Below are 26,485 nucleotides of genomic sequence, written 5' to 3' on the forward strand. Positions count from 1 at the left end.
AACTTTATAGCATTAAAACAGTATTTTGCTGATGCTGACTCTTCGGTTTTGGACCAAGCAATATCAAAGAAAAACAGCTGTGACTGAGACTTGCTGGATATATGTGTTGCAAAAACACCTAATAGGAGCCAAACACATCAGTCCTATGCCTGCAGCATAACCCTAGGATGTCCTGCAAAGCTGCTTGTAGAAAATAATTTTTTAAAGTAACAAGGGACTTCTCAGTCTTCTGTGGGGCTTCTTCATAGGAAGTGAAATGGAGGAACTTTGGGGTATAGTTACTTGTCAATAATTGTCCTGTTGAAGAATGAAATTAAAGGACGTAAGAGTTTATTCCATATTTTGGTGATGATGATGGAAATTATTCATAAGAGAAGTCCTGGAGCTATGCTCTGTTTTAGCAAACTGCTGGTATACTTTAATGGACCCAAAAGAAAAGTGGGGACGAGAAATGTTGAGTTACACGTGTAGCTGTTCTTCAAATTGACTTATCTGCTTTTGGTGTAGAAGAAATAATACATATGTATCAGAGCAGAGTGGCTCCAGTGAACAGTCTGAAAGGAGCTTGGAGGGTTGGACTTGGCCAAAATCTCAATTGAACAGAATGAATATGAAGCAAGAATTAGAATTTATGCTTACCCTCGTAAAGAAATAATTAAATACCTGCCAGAAGCTGCTTAGAAACATGATTAGCCATGTTCTAAGAACAAAAGGCTTAGAAACGTGCCTTTGCTTTTCTAGTGTTTAACTGATGGGAAGACCTTAAGATTTGCAGTTTCTAAGGTGTACTGCTGTATAGAAAACTACCTTCTAGTTTCAGTGTTTTGTCTTGTATGTTCATTCATAAAGTGTAAGCTAACTGAAGAAAACACAGATAATACCTGCAGGGAAGCATGGTTGGGCTTCTATTTTGCAGATATCTTATGTTAGGCAATTTCAGGTCATCTCTTAGGCTTGTATTGGATTATAGGTGCTGTGTAAGAAATTCAATTGCTGTGCCTTCTATTTATATTCCGTAAAACTGGACAGCATTTGTCCTCACTTATAGGAGTTTCTTTACAAAAACAATCCTTGGTCTTCAGGTAGGGCATGTGATCTAGATTTCCTGTAGCAGCATTTCCTCATTTGAATCTCATTTACTCTGTCAGTCTTTGAGCTGTATATTATTTTTGATGTCTTGGACTTAGCAGCTGTTCAGAAGTTGTCTTAGTGGGGAAAAAGGCACCTGGCACTGTATCTATCATACAGCAGTCTGTTGTTTTGCTTGTGGTATTTTGTTCCTTTTGGACATGCCTTGAAATTATGTTATGAAAAGAGAAAGGGTGATGCGAGATAAAACAAACCACTTCCTTGAAGGAATCTTATACCAAATCATGAATATTCATGGAAAACTTAAGGCAGGAGCCACAGTAATTTGTTCCAGAGGTTTTCCTTTGAAGGAGATAAACCTGCAGACCTGCAGTACCTGAAACTGTATATGCACAATAGCTACAAGTGAGGGGAATCAGATGCCAGGATTTAAATTTTTAATACAAATAAGATACTGATGTTAGAAATAAATGTTGAGAGATCAGAGTATATCCTTGTCACAGGAAGGGTTTACCAAAGCTAAGTTACAGGTACGTTAATGTTTTTGCTTTATAATTACACCAAAATAGTATTTGAACTAAGCTCAGTGCCTACACTGTCAAACTCAATGTTGACAATTCAAATCCTGCAGATTTGTTTACTTGTGTGAAAACATGAAAGTGAGAAGAGGATATACTGTCTAAAATAGCGTGGCTAGTTAAATTTGCGTTAGGTATGACAAAGATCAGATTTTCTGTTTTTCAGTCTTCACCTAATATTGTAATGGTAATTTTTAAAAATTATTCTGAATTGGGGGGGAGGAGGGGCAAAATAGAATACTTCTTGAAACAGTAAATATAAACTCCATTTGGCATTATGTACAAGTAGTGTTTCACAGTCTGTTCAGATAATTTCAGGGCTCTGAAATTTCTTAAGCTTCTAAGTTTGAAGCCTGGAACTCTTCTTCACTGCTTCGTGCCATCTATAATACCATGTTTTTCAGGAGACTTAAGTGAGGTAGATGCCAGTGGGTCGCTTTTTAGTATGTCCAATGAAATATTAACCATTGTGTAAAAGGAATACCATGTTATATTGCCAGATGAAACTTAGGGTACTAATCTTGAACATTCTGTTTCTGTAGACTTGCTGATAACTAATCTTACTCTAGTAGGGAAAAAAACAGAGCAGTTGTTTCATGTAGTCTGCATTTCTGTGAATTTTCAGGTTATACTGATGAGTGATTTTTCTTTTCTTGTTTATTCAGGATATATGACTCGAATCCTGAACAACCAAATATATTCCAGGTGGAGCAGCTAGAACGTCTCAAGAATGAATTACCAGAGTTGAAAAGCTGTGTGTGTCCCACAGTTAGCCACTTTAAATCCATATCTCCATGTAAATGTCATCATAGTTGCCTGGAAGAGAAAGCTGTAGATAACTTGAAGAGTGTTCAAATGCAAAAGGACTGAATCTAGGTAGAATGTTGTTTTGTATCTATTTAACTTTCACCATTGGAACAGTGCTGTAAATGCCTTTGATTTGTTAGTTTTATTTTTAAGTCCACAAATAGCAATAACTATGTTCCTCCTTCCTGACAGAACTTGTTAAAATTTCAAACAATGTTAAAATATTCAGCCAGTTATAGTTCCAGTTTACATATACAGTTTTAACTTTTTTCGTATAATTAAGTCTCAAAATTTGGAAAAGTAAATAAAATATTAATGCTAAGTGTGTTTTTACAAATAAAAAAAAATAAGTAGACTGTGGAGTGGAAGCTCAGAAACAAAACTGTAGGGAAATTACAATGATCTGATATTGTATTTCTCATATTGAGTATGCTGAAAAATTGTTTTGACTTTCACTTCAATGCTGCAGCTTGTCAGCTTGCATCAGACAACAGGAAACTGAGTGTGATTGTAAGACCCATATAATTAGATCTGGTCTGAATAAATTGGTACCTCATATATATGTTATTTGCACTGATAGATCCACCTGTACAAAGCTCTGTGCCATTTAAAAATGTGTATATTTTTAAGTAAGCTGCAATGCATATTAGCTCATTTTTTCCCCACTTCATTGGATACTTGGGCTACTGCCATTATTTTCTGCTTTGCCAGTTCATTGGTACAGTGTCTGTGTATAGTAGTCGAGGGCAAACCACAAGTATGATTTTTTCATTAAATCTCAGGCCTGCTAAACTTAGAAATATTACTAATAATTTTGAGAGAATTGCAGAAACATCTTCAGTGGTTGAGAATCTTTTTTGCACAGCAACCTTAATAAACAGAGTATGTACCATGCACAAACTATAAAATGCATGCTTCAGTTACTGAGCATGAAATTTAGGTGTTTGCTGAGGTCCTTGCATCTTTATGGTGCTAGTTATGTGTGAAGGGTGCAAGGACTAACTCAACTGCTTAATCTTCTTTGCCTAAAACCACAAGCCTATTATCCACAAACAGGTGAAGAAAAGGCTATACCATACATGGTTTCTCTTATTTACATAACACAAGCTACTAGCCTTTGTATTTTGCAAGATTATTTTTTTTTTTTCATCAGAGCAAGAATCACAAATGTAATGAATTCAGATAATCAGTAATTCTGTTGACTGGTATCTCTCCTCTCTAATTTATTACAAAGTCATAGTTTAGAGTTCTTAATAGATAGGTATGCATGTCCTTTTTCTTCCTCAAGTTGCAGGTCATGCCAACACAACAGCTGTAACTTTCTACTGAAGTGTTAATGTATAATAAGAATGGAAAATATTTATTTTTTTTCTCTTGTAAATTGATAATGAAGACAATAGCGTGTACTATATTCTTTATATACAGCCATTGCTACATAGAACTGATTATACAAATGAGTAAAGCCATTGCAAATAAGTGCTTGAAGCCTGCACCGCTGAGCAGTTTGAAACAAACAGCTTGTTTCGACTTGCCCTGTGCATTTTAGTATTTAAAGTTCGTTTGTCCTGCACAAACAGCACAATAATGATTAGATATCTGGAAGCTGTCTTTTATTTAAAAAAATAATAATAATTAAAAAAGAAACCAAAATTTTGGAAGTGTGTGAGCTGTGTTTTTGGGAGGGAGGGGGCACCGAACCTGATTCTTGGCATCAGGAACCTGTGGTTGTTGCCTGATACAGGAAGTCCTCACTTATGTGATTTTTTTTTTTAATTTACTTATTTATTTTTTAATTTGTGTTGCTTTCAGGTTCTCTTGACAGGTCTCAAGGGCTTTTCCAACAGATGTGCAGCCCTTACCAGAGCTGTGAGTCACTGCTCATGAATGCTGGGCAGTGACTGCATCCACAGAGATGTTGAACGTGAGAGCTGTTTTGTGTGAAGGTGGTTTAAAAGTTGTGCTGTATGAAGCACTCTCTCAGACTAATCATGTGATGCTGAGAAGGGCTTGGTACCCTTAAAAACTTGTTTACCAGCCTTTGGATGCTCAGAGTATAGTATTTGCCTGTAAATAAATACACCCGCTGTGATGATCATTTTACAAGATAGTTTTGAGCAATGCTACAATTTCAGTGTATTCTTGCTGACTCCCTTATTTTACAAGTAAATTGTGTTGGTAACTTGCTCCAAACCTGACCACCTTTTGACAAGCTCTTCTGCTGTGTCACTTGTTGGAGCTGGGCTCACAGCCTGGGCACGTGCAGTGGCTGTTGAGCTACAGTCAACAGGGCAATCCAGCAGGGGTAGAGGGGACCAAAGAGCAGGGCTGTGGGGACTGGTGGGAGGAGTTAGTTCAACTGTATCGTACCAAAACTTCTCCTTTAAGGAAATGCCATGGTGATGAGCGAAGACTGGAGTGTCTATCTGTGTTGCTCTGTGGCTGTCCTGTCAGCTGCTGGTAAGCCTTATGCTGAAATGGCCAGGGTTGAGGTTTATGAGACTTCATTGGAAGGAGCAAAAAATCCTGAAAGTGACTTGCCTGTTGAATGTACAGCTCTTGGAGGGAAACTCTGTGGTGTGGCCAAAGAGGATTTTAGGTATTCTTGTGAAATCGTTCCATTGCCCCCACCCTCACATGCACTTACATCTGCTCTTCACTGATGCTGGGGTAAAGGCTCCTTGGAAAGGCAGGATTTTGCCTGAGACGACTCTGCAGCCTGACTGCTCTGGCAGCTGCTCCTGCATGGCAGCAGCAGGTCACTACAGTAAGCATGTTGCCTGCTGAAAGGCAGCTGTCAGGTTGCCACTCAGCCAGTGTGTAAATAGCGTTGTATAGGTTGTTCAGTACTTCCAGTTCCTCTAGAACTGTCTCCTTGGCTCTCCCCTAGCTGTAAACCAGCTCACTTAAAACGGGCATCAAAACAAAAATAGTGAAAGACTGGCTTTCTTGAGTGGACCTCTGTATTCCTCTGAGTGTGAGAGGTTTGTGTAACAATCTTCAGGCGAAGACATTTCAATAACCTAAATTGGTGGCTGTTTCCAGAAGGTGCTCTCATTAACTGCTTACGCTGGAGGTGGCCTCCCCTTCCCCATGAGAGTAGCCCAGGCTGGGCGTGTGCTGTGGGGTGCTCAGCTGGTGTTTGGTGTTCCAAGGCTGGCTCAGAATCCGTTTACAGAGAAATAAAAAGCTGGAACCCGTCCCTGGCTGACTTGAGGGAAGGGAACCAAGAGTGTGAGGATTTTTGATTGGTCTGAATTTTCTGCTGAAATCTGTACTCTCTGGCGGGTTTGGATCCTGCCACCACCTCTTGCTTTTGAGCGTTTGTGGACCAGTGTGGTCTGGCGGACAGGTGGCTTTGCTCCACCCGGGGGGGGGGGCTACAGTTCTTCAACCAACCCAGAGACTTGAGACCTGTGGCAGCTGAGACAGCTTCACTCCTGATTCGGAGCGTCTCCTTCTGGGCCCACCCAGAGACGGGGCTGTACGTGACCCATGAGGCCCGTGTTACTTCACGCCCTGGCTCCGTCCCCCCTCAGTAAGGAGGGAGGGAGGATGAGAGCGTTGCCCCGTACAAGAGAGCAGTCCGGAGAACAAGAGTCCTGCACACCTGTGGCAGAGGAGGTGCCCCGCGAGGCGGGGGGAAGGAGCCCTCCTGCTGCTCCCTCGGGGGCTGGGGATGCTGAACGCCTCACGGGGGGTGGTTTCCCTCCCGGGTGGCGCCGACGCAGCCACCCAGCCCCTCGGCGCCACGGCGACCCCCGCCCGCCCCGCCGGGGCCGGTGGCCGGGGCCGCTGCCGAGACGGGCGGCGGGAGAGCCGCGCCGCTCGAACGCGTCTCGGCGCCTGCACCGAGCTCCCTCGGGCCGCCGCCTCCCGCCGCGGCGGAGGTTCGCTCCCGGACGGCGGCGGCGGCGGCAGCAGCGGCCCCGCCCAGCAGGGCCGGTCCCTGCGGGGCTGCGGGAGGCGGGAGCGGGCCGAGATGGCGGCGGGGCCCGGGCGCTACTTCTGCACGGCGGGCCGCGGCCTGGAGCCCTTCCTGGCGCGGGAGGTGCGGGCGCGGCTGGGCGCCACGGAGGTGAGGGGCGGCCCTGCCCGCTGCGGCGCGGCGCGGTGCGGCGCGGTGCGGTGCGGTGGGGAGCGCGGGCTCGCTGGGGCCGGGCCGGGCCGGGCCTGGCGTGGGTCGGCAGGGGCCTGCGGAGCGGCGGGTGCCAGCCCTGCCGCGGGGTGGCCGCCTCCCGCCGCAGCACGCCGCGGGGAGCCGCGGTCTGGCCGCGGGGCCTTGCGGGTGTGAGGGGCTGCCGGCAGGGCTGGCCTGAAACACCTCCCCGGCCCGCTGTCTTGTCTTTTCCCCCGAGGTGGCCTGCGTCTCGGGAAAGGTCTTCTTCAGCACAGGGGCGGAGCTGGGCGAGCTGCGGAAGCTGAAGTCGGGAGAGAGACTGTTTCTGCTGCTGAGGAAGCATCCCCCGCTCGGGGTTTTTAGAAATAAAGGTACGGCACGCTGAGAGGTGGCCTGGCTTTCTCGAGCTGCTGCGTATTGCTGCAGCATCCAACCCCCGAACGGCTCAGCATCGGTTCTGCAGAGTTTGTAAGCAGAGGGATGCCCGGGTGTCTTGCTGGTGGGGTATGTGGGTGCTGAGAGCTCAGCTCTTGCGGTTGTTGCTGCTGCTGCTGTGGCTCCTGGATTCACACATGAGTGAAATCTCAACACGGTCTCTGTTAACAGCCGTTCTCAATCCACAGGAAAATAAAATGAGGCTGAACTACTTAACCTGGAACTGCTGTTTCTTCCAGGGAAAATGCTGCATGACATCATAAGCCTTGTCACTGGGGAACCGAAGTATTTGCAAGATGTTATCTCTATGTGGAGAAACCTTCATGGGAGTGAGGGGAGAGAAGATGTCTCTCAAGAAAGCCAGCTGCCTTTGAAAAGGAAATCAGAAGAAGGAACAAATCCTGCAGCTAAAAGGCAGAAAACAGAACAAGTGAGAAAGACTGTATCTGAGGAATGTCAAATGGAACCTGGAGAGAGGTGTGTGGTACCAGAGGAGAGCAACCAGGACAGCTCAACTGAAAGCAAGGCTTCCTTAGAAGACCCTTCCAAAAGCAGTGGAGAGGAACCTATTGCAAATGAGCAGCTTAGCTTCAGAGTTTCTTGTCGTTGTAGTGGAGCAATTGCCAAAATACTTACTTCACAGGTATGCTAATGTATCAATATTTTAAAATAATTTAACAAAGGTGAAGGACAATGTGTCCTTTCATTGTCTTTAAATTCTGTTGTATGTTTTAGAATAAGAAACTAATCTCAGCTTTTTCTGTATTTTCTCAAAAAAGCCCTTAACCTGCATTTACCTTAAACAAATGGAAACACAAGGGCTGTTGTTCATTTCTGGGCATTGTTACCCTGAATATTTTTCAAGTTAATGCCTTCGTGGCAGACAATGTAAAAGAAAGCTCAAAACCAGAATGTTTCAGTTCTGGTGGACTCTGATTGGGTACTGGGGAGAACTTGTTCCCCAGGAGGGGAACTCAGCCTTGAAATGTGTCATGGGGGCTTGTGTGGGTCTTGGTTCGTGGGAGGGAATAGTGATGTGGACACTTCCAGTGGCCTTTTCCATACAGTTCTCTTTCCATCTATAATACTTTTCTACTGTGATGAAAAGAAAAAAAGAAACTCTGTGTAGCTTCACATTATGCAACTCTCTCTTACTTGAAGATAAGAGTAGTTTAACTAGATTTTTTTTTTCCTCTACCAAAGCTGGTGCCTTGGAAAGGTGGAATAAATGAGCTGGCCAACATGAATATTTGCTTAAATTTGTACTGCACATTTGAACTGTCATATTCTGAAGATAGTCAGGGCATTCTAGGTGCCATAAAAGCAATAAAACTGTGAGTTGCAGTTGTGTGTTCTCAGGTTTTCTCTTAGGTAATCAAATTTACAGCCATCAGAAATATTTTGTGCATTTTATATTATGCTAAAATGATAACAACTTTTGTTGTACTTTGGGCAGGACTTCAGCTTCAGCTTCCAGTGCTCCAGCTGAGTGGTAGTAATTTTGTCCTGTGATGTTTGTGCTCTGCCCCTTGCTCACTTGCTCTGCCCTTTTGCATCCCTTCTGGTCTTTGTACAAATTGTTTTCCTAGGGATAAAGAGAGACTTTTTCCCAGCTATTTCTAAGGATTGCGGAGTCAAGGCTGTGATCTGTAGTTTTCTTAATTCTGTTATTTTTCCTGCTGTGACTGTGCTTCCCTCTTGCAGGAGATTGGAAGAGCCATTGGCATAGCACTCATGAAGCAGTTTGGATGGTGGACAGATCTGCGGAACCCAAACCTGGAGGTAGCAGTCAGTGCTTGCGTGCCAGATGGCCTGTTGCTGCTTCTGGAATTGTCCCTTGTGTATTTTGTCTTGTTCTCTGCTCCCTTTGCACTCGGGACCTTGGTCTTTCCCTGTTCGTCCTTCTTCAGCTGAATTTAGCTAGAAATCACCTAGCAGTACTGAACAAAGCTTTTTGGTAGCCACCATGTGTGTGCCTTCCAGGGCACTTAAATAAATACCAGAAAGGCCAGTGTGGAGCTCAACGTGAGGGCAGGGATCCAGACAGGCGATGTCTCAGGATCTGGCACGCTTATAAACTGCAGGACTCTGCCTGTGTTGAAAGTGGAGATCACCTGAGGCACTGGGCAGCTCTCTTAGCCTCTGTAGGGGAAGAGAGCAAGCAGCAAGGTCGTCTTCTCAAGGAACTGGACTTGAGAATTCTGCTTATGGAAGAGCCTCCTCCTAGGCCCTGCCCCTGACAAACAGCTCGCTTAAGGCACTCTCCATGGTGCAAGCTGTCTGGAGTCTGGAGATAACTCATAGCTCTTGACAAGCTGTTTATCCATCCCTGTGCTTGGCCTATGGAGGCTGCTCTCAGCACTGATGCTGGGAGGTCTGAGGCCTTCTGTATAAGCACAAAGTTCATCTCCTGCCTTTGGCTTTCTCAGGCTGTGCATCAGGTACAGCTTTGTTGAGTCTTAAGCGGGGCTCTTGTTCTTGTCCAGATTTTTGCTCTGGAACCATTCAAGTGCTGAGGACTGGGATATTGCAAAAGCATCCTGTGTCCCTTTGGGGTGTCTGGGGAGGGACTGCAGTTATGCAAGACCTGTTGGGGAGCTCAGTCAACTTTTAGAGTGTTCTCTATGGGACAGGAGGACAGTTCCTTTGAGCTGCCTATTTTTTTGGAAGGATTCACCACATTTGCCTTCCGTCTGAAATGCTGCTTAGTGGCACTTGGGTTTTTTGTGTGTGTAAATAGCTGAGTGCTAGTATACAGGGAATAATCTGTTCCTGCTTAGAGTAAATGGTTTAATAATTAAAAATATCCATCCATTGTTACAAAAATAGGTTCCCTGAAAGGTTCAGTTGTTTGCTGATGGATTCCTGGCTGACAAAATTCCCTTCTCAGCTTGCTTAAATTTTAAATCCTCTTTAAAGTGGCATTCGGATCATATAGTGTGATTTCTGTCAACTAATCATAATTGTCTACAATGTGTATTTTCCTAAGAACTGGGATCAGAAGTTTGTAGAATCATCTTCTGTGTCTAGATTAAATGAGATAAAGCTGTTGTTGTGCCAGGCTGAGTGTGTCTAAGGTATTTTTTTTCCTCTTTCAGGTCTTTGTACATCTTAATGACATTTATTCTGTGGTGGGGATTCCTCTTTTCAGGTAGGCATTCTCCTCACCAGATTTGTCTTGGCAGTATCAGACCAGACATAATTTCTAAATAGTCTTGCTGTGCCCTGTGAGTATTTGCCTTCTGGTTCAGTATTCACTGGACTCCCCTGTTAGTCTGATGACGCGTCTGGAGCTTATCTGAGCATGTAGGCCAGACTTTGCAGTGAGTTATGGATAAAAGCATGCTGTGATTTCTGTCTGTTCAGTTCATTTGTTCTTTCATATTGCATGAGCTTTTCTGGGTGGTTATACCATTATCTTGTGTTGGTTTTTCCCTGTCTGCAGGCTTCCGTTGGCAAACCGCGAGTACATCAAGGCGGCGGGGCTGCGATCGACCGTCGCGTGGACCATGGCATCTCTGGCTGAAATCAGTGTAAGTGAATGTCCACGGCTAAAATGTGGAGTCCTGAGGGGGGGGGGTTAGGCTGCTGCTCGTCAGGGCTGGAGCTGGAGTCTTTGAAGAAGTGTGGTGACTTTAATGCCCCATACGCTAACGCCTGTGGACAGGATTTGCCTTATCTGTGATCAGAGTGTGCTGTCACCTGCAGTTCAACCAGATATCTGCTGTAATCTCAGGTCCTTCTCAGGAAGGTGCTATTCCTTCAAACCTGGCTTGGGGTTGTTCTCCCAAGGGAGACAGAAGCAAATCTGATGTTTTCTACATGTTATTTTAGTACCAGTATCTGTCTGCAGCAGTGTCATAATTTGTTTCTCTAAATGTCACCTCAAGATTGGATGCATAGTCTTTAGTGAAACCATTAATTCTTTTTACTATACTCTAATAAGCAAGTTTGACCTGGTAAACCAGTGATTATTGTTACTTGCACAGGATTCAGTGGGAGTCTGTAGGTGATCTGTACATCCCTGAGTAAGCTGTGTCCTGGGAGAGGAGTCTGTTGGGCTTGGGATGCAATGACCCCTTTAATTTTGTAGGCAGGTGCCTTTGTGCTGGATCCCATGTGTGGAGTAGGAACAATACTGCTGGAAGCTGCTAAGGAGTGGCCTGTGAGTATCACAGTGGCAACAGCTGGGACCTTTGCAAGATGGCAAGTTGCATCAAGAAAAATCTGTCCCACAGCTACACCAAAGTCCATTACTGGAAAGTGGAACCAAACTGATCTTCCTAGGCAGTTAGAAGTGTTTTAGTACAGACCTTCCTCCAGAGGAACGTGCATCCACATCCTGCATATTTGTGCAGATGGGTGCTGACAGCCCTGTATATATACTGTGGGGTTTGTGTGAGGCAACCGTGGAGTTCTAAAATTGTCTGGGCTTATCCTGGGAGCAGAGCTGTTGGTGTGGTGGTACAGTCAGTTGTCAGTGTCAGAGGCAGTGTGGCTGTCTGTAGCTAGCTGGGGTCTTGCTGTAAGAACATAACCTCAGTGCTTCTGTAACTTACAAGTGGTTTGAGCAGATCAGAACATGGAGTTGAGATAGCATGGACTTCATTCTGCTGTCCTCTGGGTCTGTGTATTACTCTGTAATGGTAGTAGATCTTCCAGAAAGGGGTTTGTGGTAGAAGGCCTGTGCATCAAGGTTGTTCTGAGAAAGGTTCATTTGTCAACTAAATTACTTTTATCTTTTTCTCTGAACAGGAAGCCTGTTACTGGGGTGTTGATATAAGTGATTCACAGTTAGAGGGTGCAGATGTGAATATTAGAACTGCAGGCTTGATGGATAAGATTGAGTTACTTAAAGCTTCTGTGAAAGGTATGTCTGTAGGCTTTCCAAGTGAGACGTATTTGACTTTTTTTGTGGTTCTGGCATTATACAGATAGTGTAGGTTCTCTTGAGGTGATGTGTAGTAGTGGTAACTCTTAACATATAGCTGAATAGTGACTCTGTAGTGCTAGTGAATGGATAATTATTTGTACTTCCCTATATGAACATTGGCAAGAATAAACTGAGCAGAAGACAATGAAAATAATAATTGTCAGATAAAGGCAGTTATTCTGTCTTTGTGGTATTCACAAATTTACCATTAAGGGTACACACGTGTGAGAGCTTTTTATTTCTAAGGGGAACAGAACAAGGACAAATCCAGATAAAATGTCAGTTGACACTTGATTGTACCAAATGAGTAATAGTGAGGACTCCTGAAGTTCAGAGATGAATTGTTGATGTTTTGTGGTAGGCTTATTTTAAATGATGATGCCTTCCTCCTGGAAGAGGGAATCTCTTTGCTTTCAGTGAATGAGCTAGTCTGGGGAGAAGGTGATAATTGTATGACCTTGTTTTGGTCCTCAAAGCCTGAATCTAAATTTGTCCTTTATGAAATTCATGACAGACAGAAGTTGGCTGTGTTATCCCTGTGCATGGGCAATGACACATGTGTATTTTTTTACCTTGCAATATTTATTTCTTACCAGAATACTAAGAAATATTATTCTTTCCTTTTGCTAAATATATATATATATACATATATATCTTTATTTCTTACTTAAAAGGCGTGATTGTGCTTGACTTGTAGGATAACAGAAGGTACTCTGTCAAGCTTTTCTAATACTGAAAAAGTAACTGGTGCCTTTGTCAAACTGTTATTTCTGCATGTTTTGAGAAGGACTGTAGGTTACTTGTCCTTCCATTTGTAAATAAAATGGATTTAAAGTTGTGCTGTTAAGTGTTGATCCAGGGATGGTCCAAGAACCATCTCCAGCCAGTTCTGGAAAGGCTGGCATAGAGTCACAGTAGGGTTTAGGAGAGAAAGGGACTGCTGGAGATCTGTAGTCCTGCAGTTTTCTGGGAGGGGGGCTAAACCCAAAGCTGGGTGAGATTTCTTGGGGCTTTGTCCAGTTGAGTTTTGAGCATTCTGAGGGGTGGAGAACCCACAGTCTCCTTGTTTCATATGCTGGCTACACTGTGGCCAGCACAGCCTGGTGTGTGCCTGTCCTTCATCACCACAAGGATGCACAGTGGTCAAGAGAACCCAGTGTTCCCAGGATGCAGAGAGTGTGTGGCAATACTTGAGAGTCACTGCGACAGGCACCGACAGTCTCCCACAGGTGGTGGCTGTAACTGGGTTCTTCAGAGGAGAAAAGGGAAAAGAGAAAAGGAGAGGAATTGAACCTGCAGGTCCTTGATGTTCATATGTGTGCATCTGAACATCTGCGCTAAGTACTTGCAAGCTTAGCTCATCTTTTGCATTTTGCTTGTAAAGATGTTGAGAAGCAGCAGTTAGTTTGGAACCGTGCAGTTCCCTTTTAAGAGAGCCTTACTCTCATACCAGCAGGAACAGGGAATCTGCAAGCTAAACCCCACTGTCCTGCATGTGTCTCTTCCTGTTCTGCACGGGGTTGGTGGCTTTGTAGTGCTGTTGGTGAGGATAAGTACAGAAGGAGCTATGAACCTGGGGGTGTAACCCACAAAAGAGCTGGCAAACAGTTTCGTAAGGTGCATGGGAGCGTAACTGCTGTTCATTTTTCAGAGAGTTAGATGTAAAGACCTGCCTTTATTCTGCAGCATTGCCGTTGCCTTCAGAAAGCTTTGACGCTGTGATTTCGGATATTCCGTTTGGGAAGAAGTTCAAGATCACAAAAGACATAGAGCTTCTGCCAGATATTCTCCAGGAAATGGAGAGGTATGTGTGGCCTTTGACATGCTTGGGTTTGGTCTAAGTGTCATGATGGTTTGCGATCCTAAGCATTCAGGCAGCTTCAGGTTTGCTTTATTTTAAACAGTCTGCAGCTCTGTAGCCTGATCTTGTGCAGGCTGTGAAATTCTGAGCCCTTGACTCCTTGCTTAGAGGCTGTTGTGGCTTGACCTGCAAGCTGTGGAAGTGCTGATGGCAGCACAAGCCAGGCAAATAAATCAATAAGCCTTTCTTGGTTAAGGTCTGCTTGTATAAAGTTACAGGCTTTTGTTTGGAGTTCACAACAAAGCTTTTAGCAGCCTGCGTTAGCAGGAAGAATCAGACCAGGAACTGGTGGTATGTGTTTTCCTTTCTGTTAGTATATACTGAAATACCCAGCTAGCCATCTGCTCTGCTTTTAGATACCTCTTTTCATCTCTCACCTTGTCATTTTGTGGCAGAGTTGAGCCAGGCTAATCGTGAGCTGCTTCTAAGGGGCAGTTCAAACCATCTGTCCCTTTATTTCCTTTCTTGGCTGAAAACAAGCCCTTTCTATAGGACTGTTCATTTGTGGGTGATTGACCTCGCTCACCCAATCCAGTCTATGCATCCTTCTGGCTATGCCTGTCTTCTGTTTTCATTTGCTCTGTTGGGCCATCCTAAGCAAAATATTTCCTTTAGAGGTGGAGGTGAGGAAGGGACCATTACCATGAGAGTCCCACCTCTAAGACTGTTGAACCCACTTGCTGTGAACAGAGCCAGGATAGTCTTCCACTCTTTCAAAGCCCAGTGTAGTGTTTGCTCATGTGCTAAGGAAAATGGATTGCAAACAGTGGTTAATTTTCCTCTGTTCCCTGAGTCTGAAAGTCATTAAGAATCAGTGGAGCATGGGAAAGACAGAGCTTTTAAAATTTCCAAAGGGAAAGGCCAGCTTTGGAATTGCCTCACCTACCTGAGAAGCTCTTTCTGCCCTGGGAAGTTGTTACTTTGAAGACTGGTGGAGGCTTATGTGACCCAAAAACAGAGTTTGCAGGTGATGTTGCCCTCAAACCATTGGAACTATACTGAGAGGGAAAAAACTGATTCCATCATCCCTGCCAACCCAATGGAAAGAACTCCTGGGGTCAGAAATGTTTGGGAGTCAGGACAGGGCCCAGTTCTCTCATTTAGGAAGAGTTATGACAGCAGGAAATTTGAATTCCCTTTGGAGACATAGCTTACTGAGTTGAGCCATGACCCTGAACATGCTTAGGTGGTTTATTGAAAGCAGCTGACATCTGAAATGCCAGCAGTGTTGAGTGCTGCACAGATGAATGAATGCCAGGCAGGCTGAACACTTAACCTTTCTTTTTGCTGCAGAGTACTCTGTGTTGGAGGCACTGCTGTGTTGCTGCTGAGTCAAGATCTCCATAAGTGCATGGATGGCATTACCAGGTGTGCTGAAAAGGACTCTTCTAGTGCCACTTCTGAAGGTGCACGTGAAACCGCCGCTGCAAAAGCTCTGAATGTTGATGGGAATTCCTCCTTGGGGAATGGTGTTGAAGGATCCCTTCTCAGCAGCCGACAGACACGTTTTGGGTCTCTGGTGCCAGATGGTGTCTATGGGGTTAGCCTTGGAAAGACAGATGCTTTCATATACAAGTACAGGAAGACCTCTGCTGCTGGGAACTGGTAGCTTTCTTGCACCATGCCAAAGTGAACTTGCATCCTGATTACACTTGAAAAGCAGCATGGCAGTGATCTGGTGGAACTCTGCTGATCCAAATGAAGCCTGTGCCATTTGTTAGTTCACCTCACTTTTGTTGGCTGTCCTAAGGCACTGCTTTTCTCTTTGGCTTTTAGGAGAGGTGGAAGATGTCTACTAGTGTTTCAGATGCTTTTATTTTAAAATACTGTAATGAGAGAGAGCCTCGCAATGTTGGGAGGAGTTTCTTTGGGAGACACGTCGCTATTTGCAGAACTACAAAACCAAATGTAAATGGATTTTTACTTTCAGCAGTATTTTTTAGGAAGCACTTCTTATCTGATGAAGTCTCCAGCTCCTTTTGAGGGCTGGATGTATGCTTTACCATGCAGTCTTTTACTTTAAACCTAGTTTCTGATTAATTTGAAGTGTAGCTATTGAGATCTCTCAGTGTGGAAAATAAACTATTTTCTGTATTAATTCGTTGCAACATTTACATGTGTAATATTACTCCCAGGGCACAATAAGGAAGATGGGAAAAAAAAAGTTGTCTGTTGCCTGTTGGAAGCATTACTTTATCCGTGTGCTTTCCATAGCAAGCATGTCTCTACTCTGGACATCTTAGAATTTAAAGTAAGAGCCTGTGGTGTGGACTGAACCTAGCTAGCACCAGTGCAAATTTGTTGCAGGAGATGAAGCTTCATCTGTGTTGCTTAGTTCTTCTTGTATCCTAGGGATATAATCAGGAGACATAACGTTCTTTTCAGTGAGAGTCTGAAAGACAGATGATGTTTCAGTTTACAAAGAATTTTTTTAGTGAAGTTCTTGTAGGACTTAAAATCTGTTTCTTTGTCCAGAGGTGTCTTCTTTCAAGACCACTAAAAGTAATGGTGAAATCGAGTGACTACTTTGTAAAATGGTTGATATAACAAAACACAGACAATTAGCTAGTAATGGCTTTTTTGGGGGGGTTGAGCATTCTTCAGTGTTGCATATCATATTTTCACTTCCATGGTTTTGTTTTTCGTCAAGTAATTTAGTTTCATCTAAAGTCTAGCTGGGAGACTGATAGCATAATTGCTTTTCTGATTGCAGTTGTGTCTCAAAAATTCTTGAATTTTATCTTCTGTCAAATTTTCTCATCCAAAATGACATATGCTAGAAAGAGTGAAAATTAGTTTGTGCTGTCTGCATGTCATAGAGTTGTCATGGTTGGAAGGGCCCTCTTCAGATCATCTAGTCCAAACCCCCTGCTACAGATAGATCACACAGGGACACATCTAGTCAGGTTTTTAATGTCTCCAGAGAAGAAAATGTAACTTCTGTCCTGCTTCTGTATTTCAGTGCTGCAAATAATTCAGTTGTGTAGGGAGATCAGCAAAGTGTAAAAGAAGAGTTAGGTTTTTTTGGTTGTGGAAAAGACATCCTGTCCTGTCCAGTTTCAGGAAATATTCCTAGAGTTAAATGAGATGATTGCTTAATTTTGTTTGCTTAGTATTTACCTAATCTTCATTTACAAAGACTTTTGTGTCTCTTAGTATGTAATTGCTGTTCTAATAACCTCTGTTCCCAGGACCTTTGTAATTTATGCCATTCTTTTAAGGTCTGGGTTACAAGAGTTGCACACTTAGGAATAATTTGTCTTGTTTGCCTGCATCCTAATACTTTTGGTTTGGGTGTTAACTGCTTTGAAGCATATTCTAGGGTGATTGTATGTCCATTTCTTTTCTTCATATGATTAATTTATATCACAGCATATCTTGGAAAAAAAAACCCAAGTCATTGCTTTAGTTTAATGAAGGCTGAACTTCATTTGCCATCTAACAGGTCATTCATCAAGTGTGGGTGGGCCCTTCCAAAGATTTTCAACATATTACAAAAGGAAAGGCCCTTCCTTTACTTTCCTCTTCACTGAAATTCAAATAGTTGTGATAAATAGTGAGATTGTCATTCCTGCAAAGGTATCTGTTATTCCATGTCTGCCCTATTTCAGTCATTTAGGCTTCAGCTGTTTAACAAACGCAGACACAGAACTCTTGTAGGGTGTGCTTTGCTTGAGGTCTCATTTTGAAAAAGAAAAACCCTGATTTTCTGCTTCCAGCTGTTTGGCATGAGGTGAGGGAAGTTGTGTATCTACCAGCTCAGCTGCTTCACACTGAAACTCCTGGATTCTGTGGACCTCTCTGGGGAACACCTGGTGACTGTTACTGCTTTTTACTCTCAATTGTGTTTTGGAGTCTCTGGTTTCTGGTACTGCTCCTGTGTGTTGCTGGAAGAGAATGTGTGAAGAACAGATAACCCTGAGTCATCTCCCATTTTGCAGAGTCCTACGTACAAATCTCGTCTCTCTACGTCTGTGCCCTTGCTTCTCCTTCTTGGGGTGATCCAGGAAGGCATCAATTCTTCTACAGCTCTGCTGCTTCTGAAATATTAATGGACTTCTATTTATGTGCTTTTTGATAGGCATTTTAATCTTTATTTCTTCTTGATTTGACTTCATAGCTGTTGAACCTCCTTATGACTTTGCTAGGAATAAATTGTCTGTTTTGAAAGCTCTGTATTTCAGCTTACCTCATGTTAGCTTCTGCACTCAGCATGATGCCTGGGTCAGCGTGGTTAGCTAACCTGACAGAAAACTAACAAAAAAAAAAAAAAGGGAAGCCAGTGGCTTCTGCCTGGCTGGGGAGTTGAATCAGCTCCTGGGGGAGTTGTGTGGGTTTGAGAGAGGCTGAAGGGGAGGCCTGTAGGGCTGGGAGCTAGGGGATTGGGAAGCCATTTGCGTGTCTTTTCCTGAATAGCTGACGTAATGCAGGTTAGGAAGCCTGTCTGTGCCCTGGGACCAGTTATACCATGAAGCAGCAACTTGTTTAGAGATCACTGCATTTTGTTCAACAGTTTGCATAGGTAATAGTAAAAAGGAGAAGCACCCTGTTGTTACTGTCTTAGACTTTGGTTTTATACACTTGATATTACCAGCTTCCATTTGAAGGACAAATATAAGCTTGGCAAGAGATTTACTTCCTTGGACCTTGGATTTTATGTCTCTACTGATTTAGCTGCATAGACTTCTTCTCATGAATCTGCTACTGTGCCATATATTAGGGACAGTGCTAGATGCTAGCTTTCCTCCTCCTTTCCTTTTCAGACACACACCTTGCACATCTCTTGCTTGGCTGGTGTTTCCCAATAGAGCCCATCCCAGTTCTGCTCCACTCCATAGCTCAGTTCCAGAGTAATAAGGCTTTTCCAGTTGTGAGGCATTTTGGTTAATGAATTTTTGTATGATGGAATAACAATGAACTCTGGATTTTGGTGGTTGTTTTGCAGGTAGTGTTTTGATCTGATATTCTACTGTTGTCACAGAAACAGTAGCAATTATTTCCTGTTTAGTTATGTAGTACTTCTTCAGTTTGACTTAGTGGTTGGTGGGTTTTTTAGAACTCCTCCCCATATATGGCAATCTGAATCTCTGAATCAGGATCCTTACATGGTTTTCCAGAGCAGACATTGAAAAAATGCTGTATATGTTTAGTAATGTGACTGTGTGTAGATATAAGCATTGTAGGCTTATCTTTGCTTCTGAAATCACAGGATCACAAGGTGGCTGGGGTTGGAAGGGACCTCTGAAGATCATCTAGTCCAACCCCCTTTCTAGAGCAGGATCACCTATGGTAGATCACACCGGAACACATCCACATGGGTTTTGAATGTCTCCAGGGAAGGAGACTCCACAATCTCTCTGGGCAGCTTACACAGTAAAGAGTTTTTTCTGTAGGTTTAACTTGAACCTCCTGTTCTCCAGCTTGTGCTCATTGCCCCTTGTACTGTCATTGGACACTGCTGAGAAGAGACTGGACCCATCCTCCTGACACCCTCCCTTCAAATATTTTCAAGTGTTTATGAGATCCCCCTCAGTCTTCTCCAGGCTCAACAGCCCCAGCTCTCTCAGCCTTTGCTCACAGGGCAGATGCTCCATTCCCCTAATCATCCTCTTGGCTCTGTGCTGGACTCTTCCCAGTAGTTCCTTATCCTTTATGAACTGGGGAGCCCAGAACTGGATGCAGTATTCTAAATGTGGCCTCACCATGGCAGAGTAGAGCAGGAAGATAATCTCCCTTGACCTCGTGGCAACACCCTTCTCAATTCACCCCAGGATGCCGTTGGCCTTCTTGGCCACAAGGGCACATTTTTGGCTCATGGTCAGCTGGGTGTTCACCAGGACAGGAAGACCTGTGTAATACAATCCCACTGTCATGGTTCACTTGTATAAATGGGCAGCCCAATTGTACACTGGTTTTGATTTCTAGATAGATCATGTTGCAGTGATGATGGAAAAATGGGCTACATTTTGTGAAATCTGCATGTGAAGGAATTGGTTTCAGGCTCCTGCTTATGGAAACGGGGACAGGAGGAAAAACGGGCCATTGCTGTTAACCTCATCGTCACAAAGGCTGGGAGTTGGAGCACTTATGGTGCAAGTGAAACAAAAAATGAACACGTGTTTTCTTACATGAGTTTCTTTGAGATTTTTGCTTGCAATTAACAAAAACAGTTTATATTCTTACGAACTTGTGACAGCCCCTTCAGTGCTAATAACCCAGATGGAATAGGATGCAAAGGGATAACTTATTCAGATTGTTGATTTCAAGTAATATTTTCTTAACATTCTTAACATGCCCTTAAGCAGTTGTTAGCCTGCTGTTCCTGAAGGAGCTGGTGTTCTGCATTAATCAGATTTTGTTCCTCCTTTCTGGCTTTTATGAGCCCTGACTCATACTGGTCCAGAGAACAACCAGCTGGCCAAGGAGTCCCACTACTGCTAGTGGTGAAGAAGGGAAGCAATACCTAAACTGAAGGTTAAAAGATTCAACATTTTTCTTTCCTGCCCAGTTCTTTAAAAAGAGCAATCCCTTTGCCATGGGAGGGAGCTGAATCAGCCATGAGGTGTGGAAAGCACAGGTTTAGCAAGGCTGCCTGTTGCTCAGACTCTATTCCTTTGTCTGGGATTTTGTATATCTGTTCCAGATGCTCAGTCCATAAATTTATGTGCTTACTGAGTGTACTGAAAAGTTGCAGCAGCTGTGTACTATTGAAGGTTTTTTTGCTCAAGAAGATGATCTCATGGGTGTTGGACCTGTGAACAAAAATAGCAAAGTTCTGCCATGTTTTTAAGAACCTGGGCTCTTGGCAGGGTATATGCAGATGGACATGGGGGAAAAAAATGAGCCCCACCATGGGAATTTTTTTCTGGGGTACTTCCTCCCTGGGGGCTTTTTTTGGGGGTGTGTCCACCTTGGGGGCTTGTTTCCAGAATGCTTCACTGCACCACCTTGGAGCAGAGTGCAGTGTGGGAGGCCTTCGCTGCTGGGTCTTTTTTGGGAGTGCTTCAGCTTTTGTTTTTCTGGGAGTCATTCATTAGCTTTTACAAAACTGTACTGCAGAAACTGGTCTTGAAGGTGCAGTAGATGACAAGTAAACGTTCTTTGGCTGTATTTCAGGAACAGCAGTTACAAAAAGCAGTCATCCTAGTGATGTATTTTATTAGCCAGGTGAGTGTAGATTAACCATGCAACAGTACATTATGTCTGCCTAGGATGGGCAGTGCCTTACCTGGAGCTTTGTTTGGGCCATGACCTTGTGAAAAAGGCTTGAGTTCCAGATGAGAGCATGAGCAATCAGATGCTCAGGAAAAAGGCAGGAGAGCTGAAAGGGAGAGTAAAGGTAGTGTAGTCTAGGCTAGAGAAAATTTGAGGAGAAGGAGGAAAGAAATAAAAGGTGCTGCAGAGAGACAGGAAATCACCTTCTGGCTCCTCTGTAACAAGAGACTGGGTTTAAGGCCAAGATGGAAAACTTCCTAAGTGATCAGATAGGTAAGTGCTGCAGTAAGGGTCAGAGAGAGGTGGCACAGATTTTCATGACAGTCTTGAATATCAACACCCAAATTGACTCTCTCTTGAGGAGAAGATCTCTGGGATGTCACTCTTGTTCTTTATTTGTTTCATGAACACATGATGGTTTTTCCCTGTAGGAAGAAGGGCTGTGGAGAAAGACAGTGACAGTGATGATTATGAACCAAATGAATACAACCTTAATGCAAGCTTGATAGATGATGATGAAGAGGAGTGTTACCCTACTCTTGAAGACTCAACTGGGAGCCAAGTTCAGACAGCAAGATTAGACTGGGAGCCAAGTTCAGAAGGCAAGGTTAATGAAGATGTTGAAACACTTTTGCAAGGAGTGAGTAGAATTTTTAAGACCAAAAAAGAAGCTGCACAGAACATTAATCACCAGTGGGCTTCTTAATGGCTGTACAGTTTACAATCCTAGGCACAAGTGTGAAATTGTCCTTAAAACTTAACACAGCACTACTACTCTTAAGCAAGGAAACCCCCAACAATTATTTTCACCCTTATTTTTCCATAACATTAAATGTTGAGTTCTCAGACAATTTTAGAAGTCAACACTAGTTAAGTCAGATAATTTCAGAGAACTCCCTTCATTATATAATGTTTATTCTTCCAAATATCTACAAATCTAAGAGACATTATACTGAAACTGACTTAAAAGAGCCAAAAACCCCAATGCAATGCACTCTTCGAGGGACTCACAGTGATGACCTCCAATAAAAGCCAGGGAGTGAAGTGCTTGAAAAGATCTAAGTGATGGACAGGTCCCCAAAAAAGCTGGTAGATGAAGCATTCAAAAAAACCCTGAAGGGTGACGCATTCCTCCAGGGCTGTGTGGTGAAGCACTCAAAAAATGCCAGGTTTTGTAGCATTCTGAGAAAAAAGTCAAACCTTAAAGGGCATCCAAAAAATCAAAATGGTTAAGTGCTCTAAAAAAGCCCCAGTGTATAGAGCCCCAGGGTGGAGAGCTCCCCAAAGCCCCAACACCTATGGGAGGCTCTGAAAAAGCCCCATGGAGAAGCACTCCAAAATATCCAAATGCTGAATTGCTGCAAAAAGCCCCAGGCTATAGAGCTCCCAAGATGACCAAGACAGCCACAAAATTCCTAGTGTATGAAGGGCTTCAGAAAAGCTGCAGGGTGCAGGACTAGCTAAAAAAACCAAATGGTGCAGGACTCCCAAATCATAATCCACTTCTCTGAGGCAGTGCAGTGAAACACTCCAAAAATGCTGAGTGTTGTAGCATTCCAGAAAATAGCAAGACTGTAAAGGGCTCCCAAAATACCAAAATGGTGAAGCATTCCAAAGAAGCCCTGGGTTGAGGAACACTTGATAAGCCCCAGGGTGCAGAGCTTCAAAATACCCAAGTGATGGAGGGCTCTTAAAAAGCTTTGGGATAGAGCACTCCAAAATGCCCATATGGATAGTGCTGCAAAAGCCTCCTGTAGAGCTCCCAAAAATCCCTGGTATAGAGAGCATTAAAAATCCTAGTATGAGGAGAACTGCAAAAAAGCCCTGGGGTACAGAGCTTATAAAAAACTGTAATGGGGCAGGATTCCCAAACCTGCCCAAATGGGGCAGGACTCCCAAAAAATAAAATGGTGAATGACTCCAAATAAACCAAACATTGATCCATTCCTCTGGGGGTGGGGCAGGACACAGTGAAGCACTCTAAGGACTTTGGGTGTTGTAGTATTCCAGAAAATAGTGAAAACAAAAAAAAAACAAATGGTGAAGCATTAAAAAAAAATAAAATCCCGGTTGCAGGGCTCCTGAAAAGTCCCCAGGAGCAATTCTCCCAAAAAACAAATGGTGCAGGACTCTCAAAAGAATACAAACTCTGACACATATCTTTGGGATGGTGCAGCCCTAGGGTGCAGAACTCCCAAAAACCTCAAGGTGGTGCCCCAGGCTTCCTATGAAACCCCACAATTGAGCACTTTAAGATATCCCAACATTGAAGTGCTGTGAAAAAGTCCCAGGCTGGAGAGCTCAAAAACATCATAGTATATGGAGAGCTTCAAAAAAAGACAGGGCTTTGGCTGCAGGAATTCCAAAACACTCTGATGTTGAGGGACTCCCAGAAAACCCAACATTGATGCATTCCTCCAGAACAGTGCAGTGAAGCATTCAAAAAATGCCAAGTGTTGTAGCATTCCAAAAAAGAGCAAAACCATGAAAGAGCTCCCAATAAGCCCTGGGTTGGAGGCTTAAAAAAACCTGACAAAACCAACTAATAAATGGTGCAGAGCTCCCAAAAAACCCAAACACTGCAGGACTCTGTAACAAACAAACAAACACAAATGGTGTAGCACTCCTCCTGGGTGGTATGGTGAAGCCTTCAAAAAAGGAATTGACTTCTCTGTATTGAGGGCAAGGAGGAATGGGCTTGAAATGAAGCAAAGGAAATTCAGTTGAGGTGTTGTGGAAGGAGAATTCAGAGGCAGATTGAAAGAGATCTGTGATATCATCACTGAAGAGGAGAGATGGGGAAAGAAGGAATCAGAGTTTGCACCTCAGAATGTAAGGGAGTGAGAGCTTTACATGAAATTATGAGTTGGCAGAAAGAAAAGAAACAAAGGCGTGTGGTTCTTCACACCCAGCTCATGCAGTTGAGCTGCGGAACAAACTGCGTATGTTGTAGGTGCCAAGGGCAGGTAGACACCCAGCACATTTAAAAGTGTGTATTGAATCCTGCTAGTGTGAATTACAGAATTACTGAAGTCTTGAGTTTCTGAACTCTCTAATTTTCACAGTAATTAAATCTGGCCTGCCTACCTGGCATACATGAAAATCTCTCAGAAAGCTGGCCAGAAATAGTCTCGTGGCACAGGAGGTTCTTTTTCAGAAGACTTATGGGCAGCACCCTGAGGCTGGGCTTATTGTAAACTAAATCCTGTTGCTTTCCTGGGGGACCCCAGCATTTTCAGACAAATTCAGAAGCACAAGTGACTCTAAAATAAGTGCCCAGTGGTGCCTTAACTGTTTCATATTAGATTTTCAGAAGAACCCTTCCCAGATGGGAAGGAGCAAGTACACCAGTGTGTGCTGTGACTGTTCTCGTGGAAGCTGGCAGAAGACACAGAGGAGATGGTGCTGAGCTCAGGATTGCCTGCAGGAGAGAGCACATCGTGTGAGTGCAACTCTTGGTGAATACTGACAAAGATAAGAAAACTAAGACAAGAAAATGAAGGGAAAATCCACATATCTTAATAGCTTCTATGGAATGGGGCATGCAGGAGCCTGTTCCTCATGTCTGCAAGACAATTCTTCAAGGAAAAGGTGTGATGCCTTGAGAGGGGAACAGGAGAAACCAGTGTAGCAAATACTCTTACGTGTCGTCTGGGGCAGCAGTTCTCACAGCAGGTGCCTTGGGCAGAGACCAGCCTCTTCCTCTCTTCGTAGTTCTGTGGCATGGCATCACCTTTTGTAACATCTTCCCAAGGGAAGGAGAATCTCAAAGGAAGAGCAAGGCTGTAGTGGTAGTCTGGAAGAGGTATAAAACTTTTAACTGACTGTGATCTCTAGAAATGGGTATGCTGGTGTAAGTCTAAGTTTCACGCTGACAGGTCACATGAAAAAGCATTTCAACGCATTTTACACACAGTGGATTTTGCTTCTCTTGGGCTCCTCATTGAAGAAAGTCCTTGGCATTCTTTACTAAAACAAACTGAAGGCCTTTTTCAAGAACAGGTTAACATTTTCTCTCCATCACTTCTTAGGATTGCAGCCTTTTACAGGATTACAAGTGACAGGTGAGGTTGACAGATAAAACAGCTTTGTTCTAAGCCTTCATAAATGCCTAATTTGAATGGGTTTCTGAAAAGTACTTTGTCTCAGGACTGGAAACTACTACAGCTCTGACTCCTACGATGTACAACTCCACCAGCTTTTACCAGCCAATATCTGGCCTGGAATCCTTGTCCTTAGGAGTTCAGTCCCAGTGGAGAGACCGGTTTGGCTCTGTCCTGGAGAAAGATGCAGTGAATGCATAAATGCAATGGAGTTCACAGGGAGGCCAGAAGGGAAAGGGCAAAGGTTTGCAATAATCTGAAGTGGTAAATAAAGAGCTATATCATATCTGTGCTCACAGAACAGGGCAATAATTTCACAGTTCATAGCTGTGAAGAGCCCAGTGAGAGATAGGGAATGGTATCACCTGGCTTTTGTGGCGAGCTCCAAGAGAGAGCGAGAGATCAGCGCTTACAGAAGGGGACAGAGCAGTTAAAAGAGGTGTGTTATGGTAAGTTGGACGTAACAGGTGGGCAAAGCAGCCTGCCTTTTTTTTTGGACTAACAGAAATGAACTGTTCTGCTGGAAGGAGCAGAGAGCAGAAGGCCTTGGCCAAGGCACGGGGGGTTCTCTGGGAACAGAAATGCAAGAGGCTGATTTCAGGAGGCTGGGGTTAACTGTCTGTGTCAATTAGCAACAGAGGAAAAAAAGCTGGAAAGCACAATGCTAAGACTGAATACCTAAGACCAAGGGGTACTGCCGTCACAGGTCACAGACTCATGTGAAGAAGGAAGAAGAAAAGGAAAAATCCACCTACATTATGACCCTTTTCAAATCTATACCAGCTACACAAACTCTGGAATCACGAATGCCCTACAGAAATATGGCAGATCTAGCTGCCCAGGACTTTGCAGGTGGTCATTGTCCTTACAATGCTTATAGCAAGTCCTAGTAATTAGTGTATTTCAGATGGGTTTGATAGTCCAGACCACCTGGGCTCAGGCACATCCAGAGGATCCTTCTTTTTCTGGTCACATTCTTGGGCATGTTGTATAAAATAAGGTGCGGAGGTTCTGAAAGTGTGGACTATCTCCCTTACTTAATCTGTTTATTAAAATTTGTCCAGGTTTTTTTTTTATTATTTTGCAGCCTCCTCCAGCCATCTCCTCCACTGCTTCCTCTGTAAGAGAAAGTTTTCAGACTGTCTTCCTTTCTTGCACTTGATGCCTCCAGTCTCTCTGTGTCCCTGGGTGCGTGTGTTTATTCCTTTCCTCCCTGCACAGCTCTCCCCATTTCCTCCTGTCTGTCAGGCTGCTGCAAAATCAACCCCTTGTACTCCCAGCCAGAAGGATCTACACCAACAGTGCAGATGACACCATTGTTCTTGTAGTCTCACCACCACACGATGC

At 43.8% G+C, this 26,485-nt stretch overlaps 2 protein-coding genes across 5 annotated transcripts in view; both read left to right on the forward strand.

The window, feature by feature from the left end:
• GPCPD1 (glycerophosphocholine phosphodiesterase 1) overlaps positions 1–4,124 on the forward strand; it is a 43,693-nt gene extending 39,569 nt beyond the window's left edge. For 2 of the 3 annotated variants that reach the window (XM_051613360.1, XM_051613361.1), the window contains exon 20: positions 2,333–4,124. In XM_051613360.1, the coding sequence (XP_051469320.1) occupies positions 2,333–2,537 (205 nt within the window). In that variant the 3' untranslated portion in view covers positions 2,538–4,124. The remainder of the gene's footprint in view (positions 1–2,332) is intronic. The other variant, XM_051613362.1, reaches the window with a different exon arrangement.
• Positions 4,125–6,452: 2,328 nt separating this feature from the next.
• On the forward strand, positions 6,453–21,674 carry THUMPD2 (THUMP domain containing 2). Of its 2 annotated transcripts, XM_051615292.1 has the most exons (11): positions 6,453–6,549; positions 6,830–6,962; positions 7,266–7,669; positions 8,731–8,808; positions 10,125–10,177; positions 10,472–10,559; positions 11,120–11,191; positions 11,782–11,896; positions 13,646–13,763; positions 15,114–15,188; positions 21,467–21,674. In XM_051615292.1, exons 1-11 carry the CDS (start codon positions 6,454–6,456, stop codon positions 21,492–21,494), a joined length of 1,260 nt encoding a protein of 419 aa, XP_051471252.1. In that variant the 5' UTR covers position 6,453; the 3' UTR covers positions 21,495–21,674. The 2 variants fall into 2 exon arrangements, with proteins under 2 accessions (XP_051471252.1, XP_051471251.1); XM_051615291.1 differs by lacking the exon at positions 21,467–21,674 and having other exon boundaries at positions 15,114–15,918.
• Positions 21,675–26,485: the final 4,811 nt, after the last annotated feature.

Source organism: Apus apus, chromosome 3 (genome assembly GCF_020740795.1).
Source record: "Apus apus isolate bApuApu2 chromosome 3, bApuApu2.pri.cur, whole genome shotgun sequence".
Lineage (NCBI taxonomy): Eukaryota > Metazoa > Chordata > Aves > Apodiformes > Apodidae > Apus > Apus apus.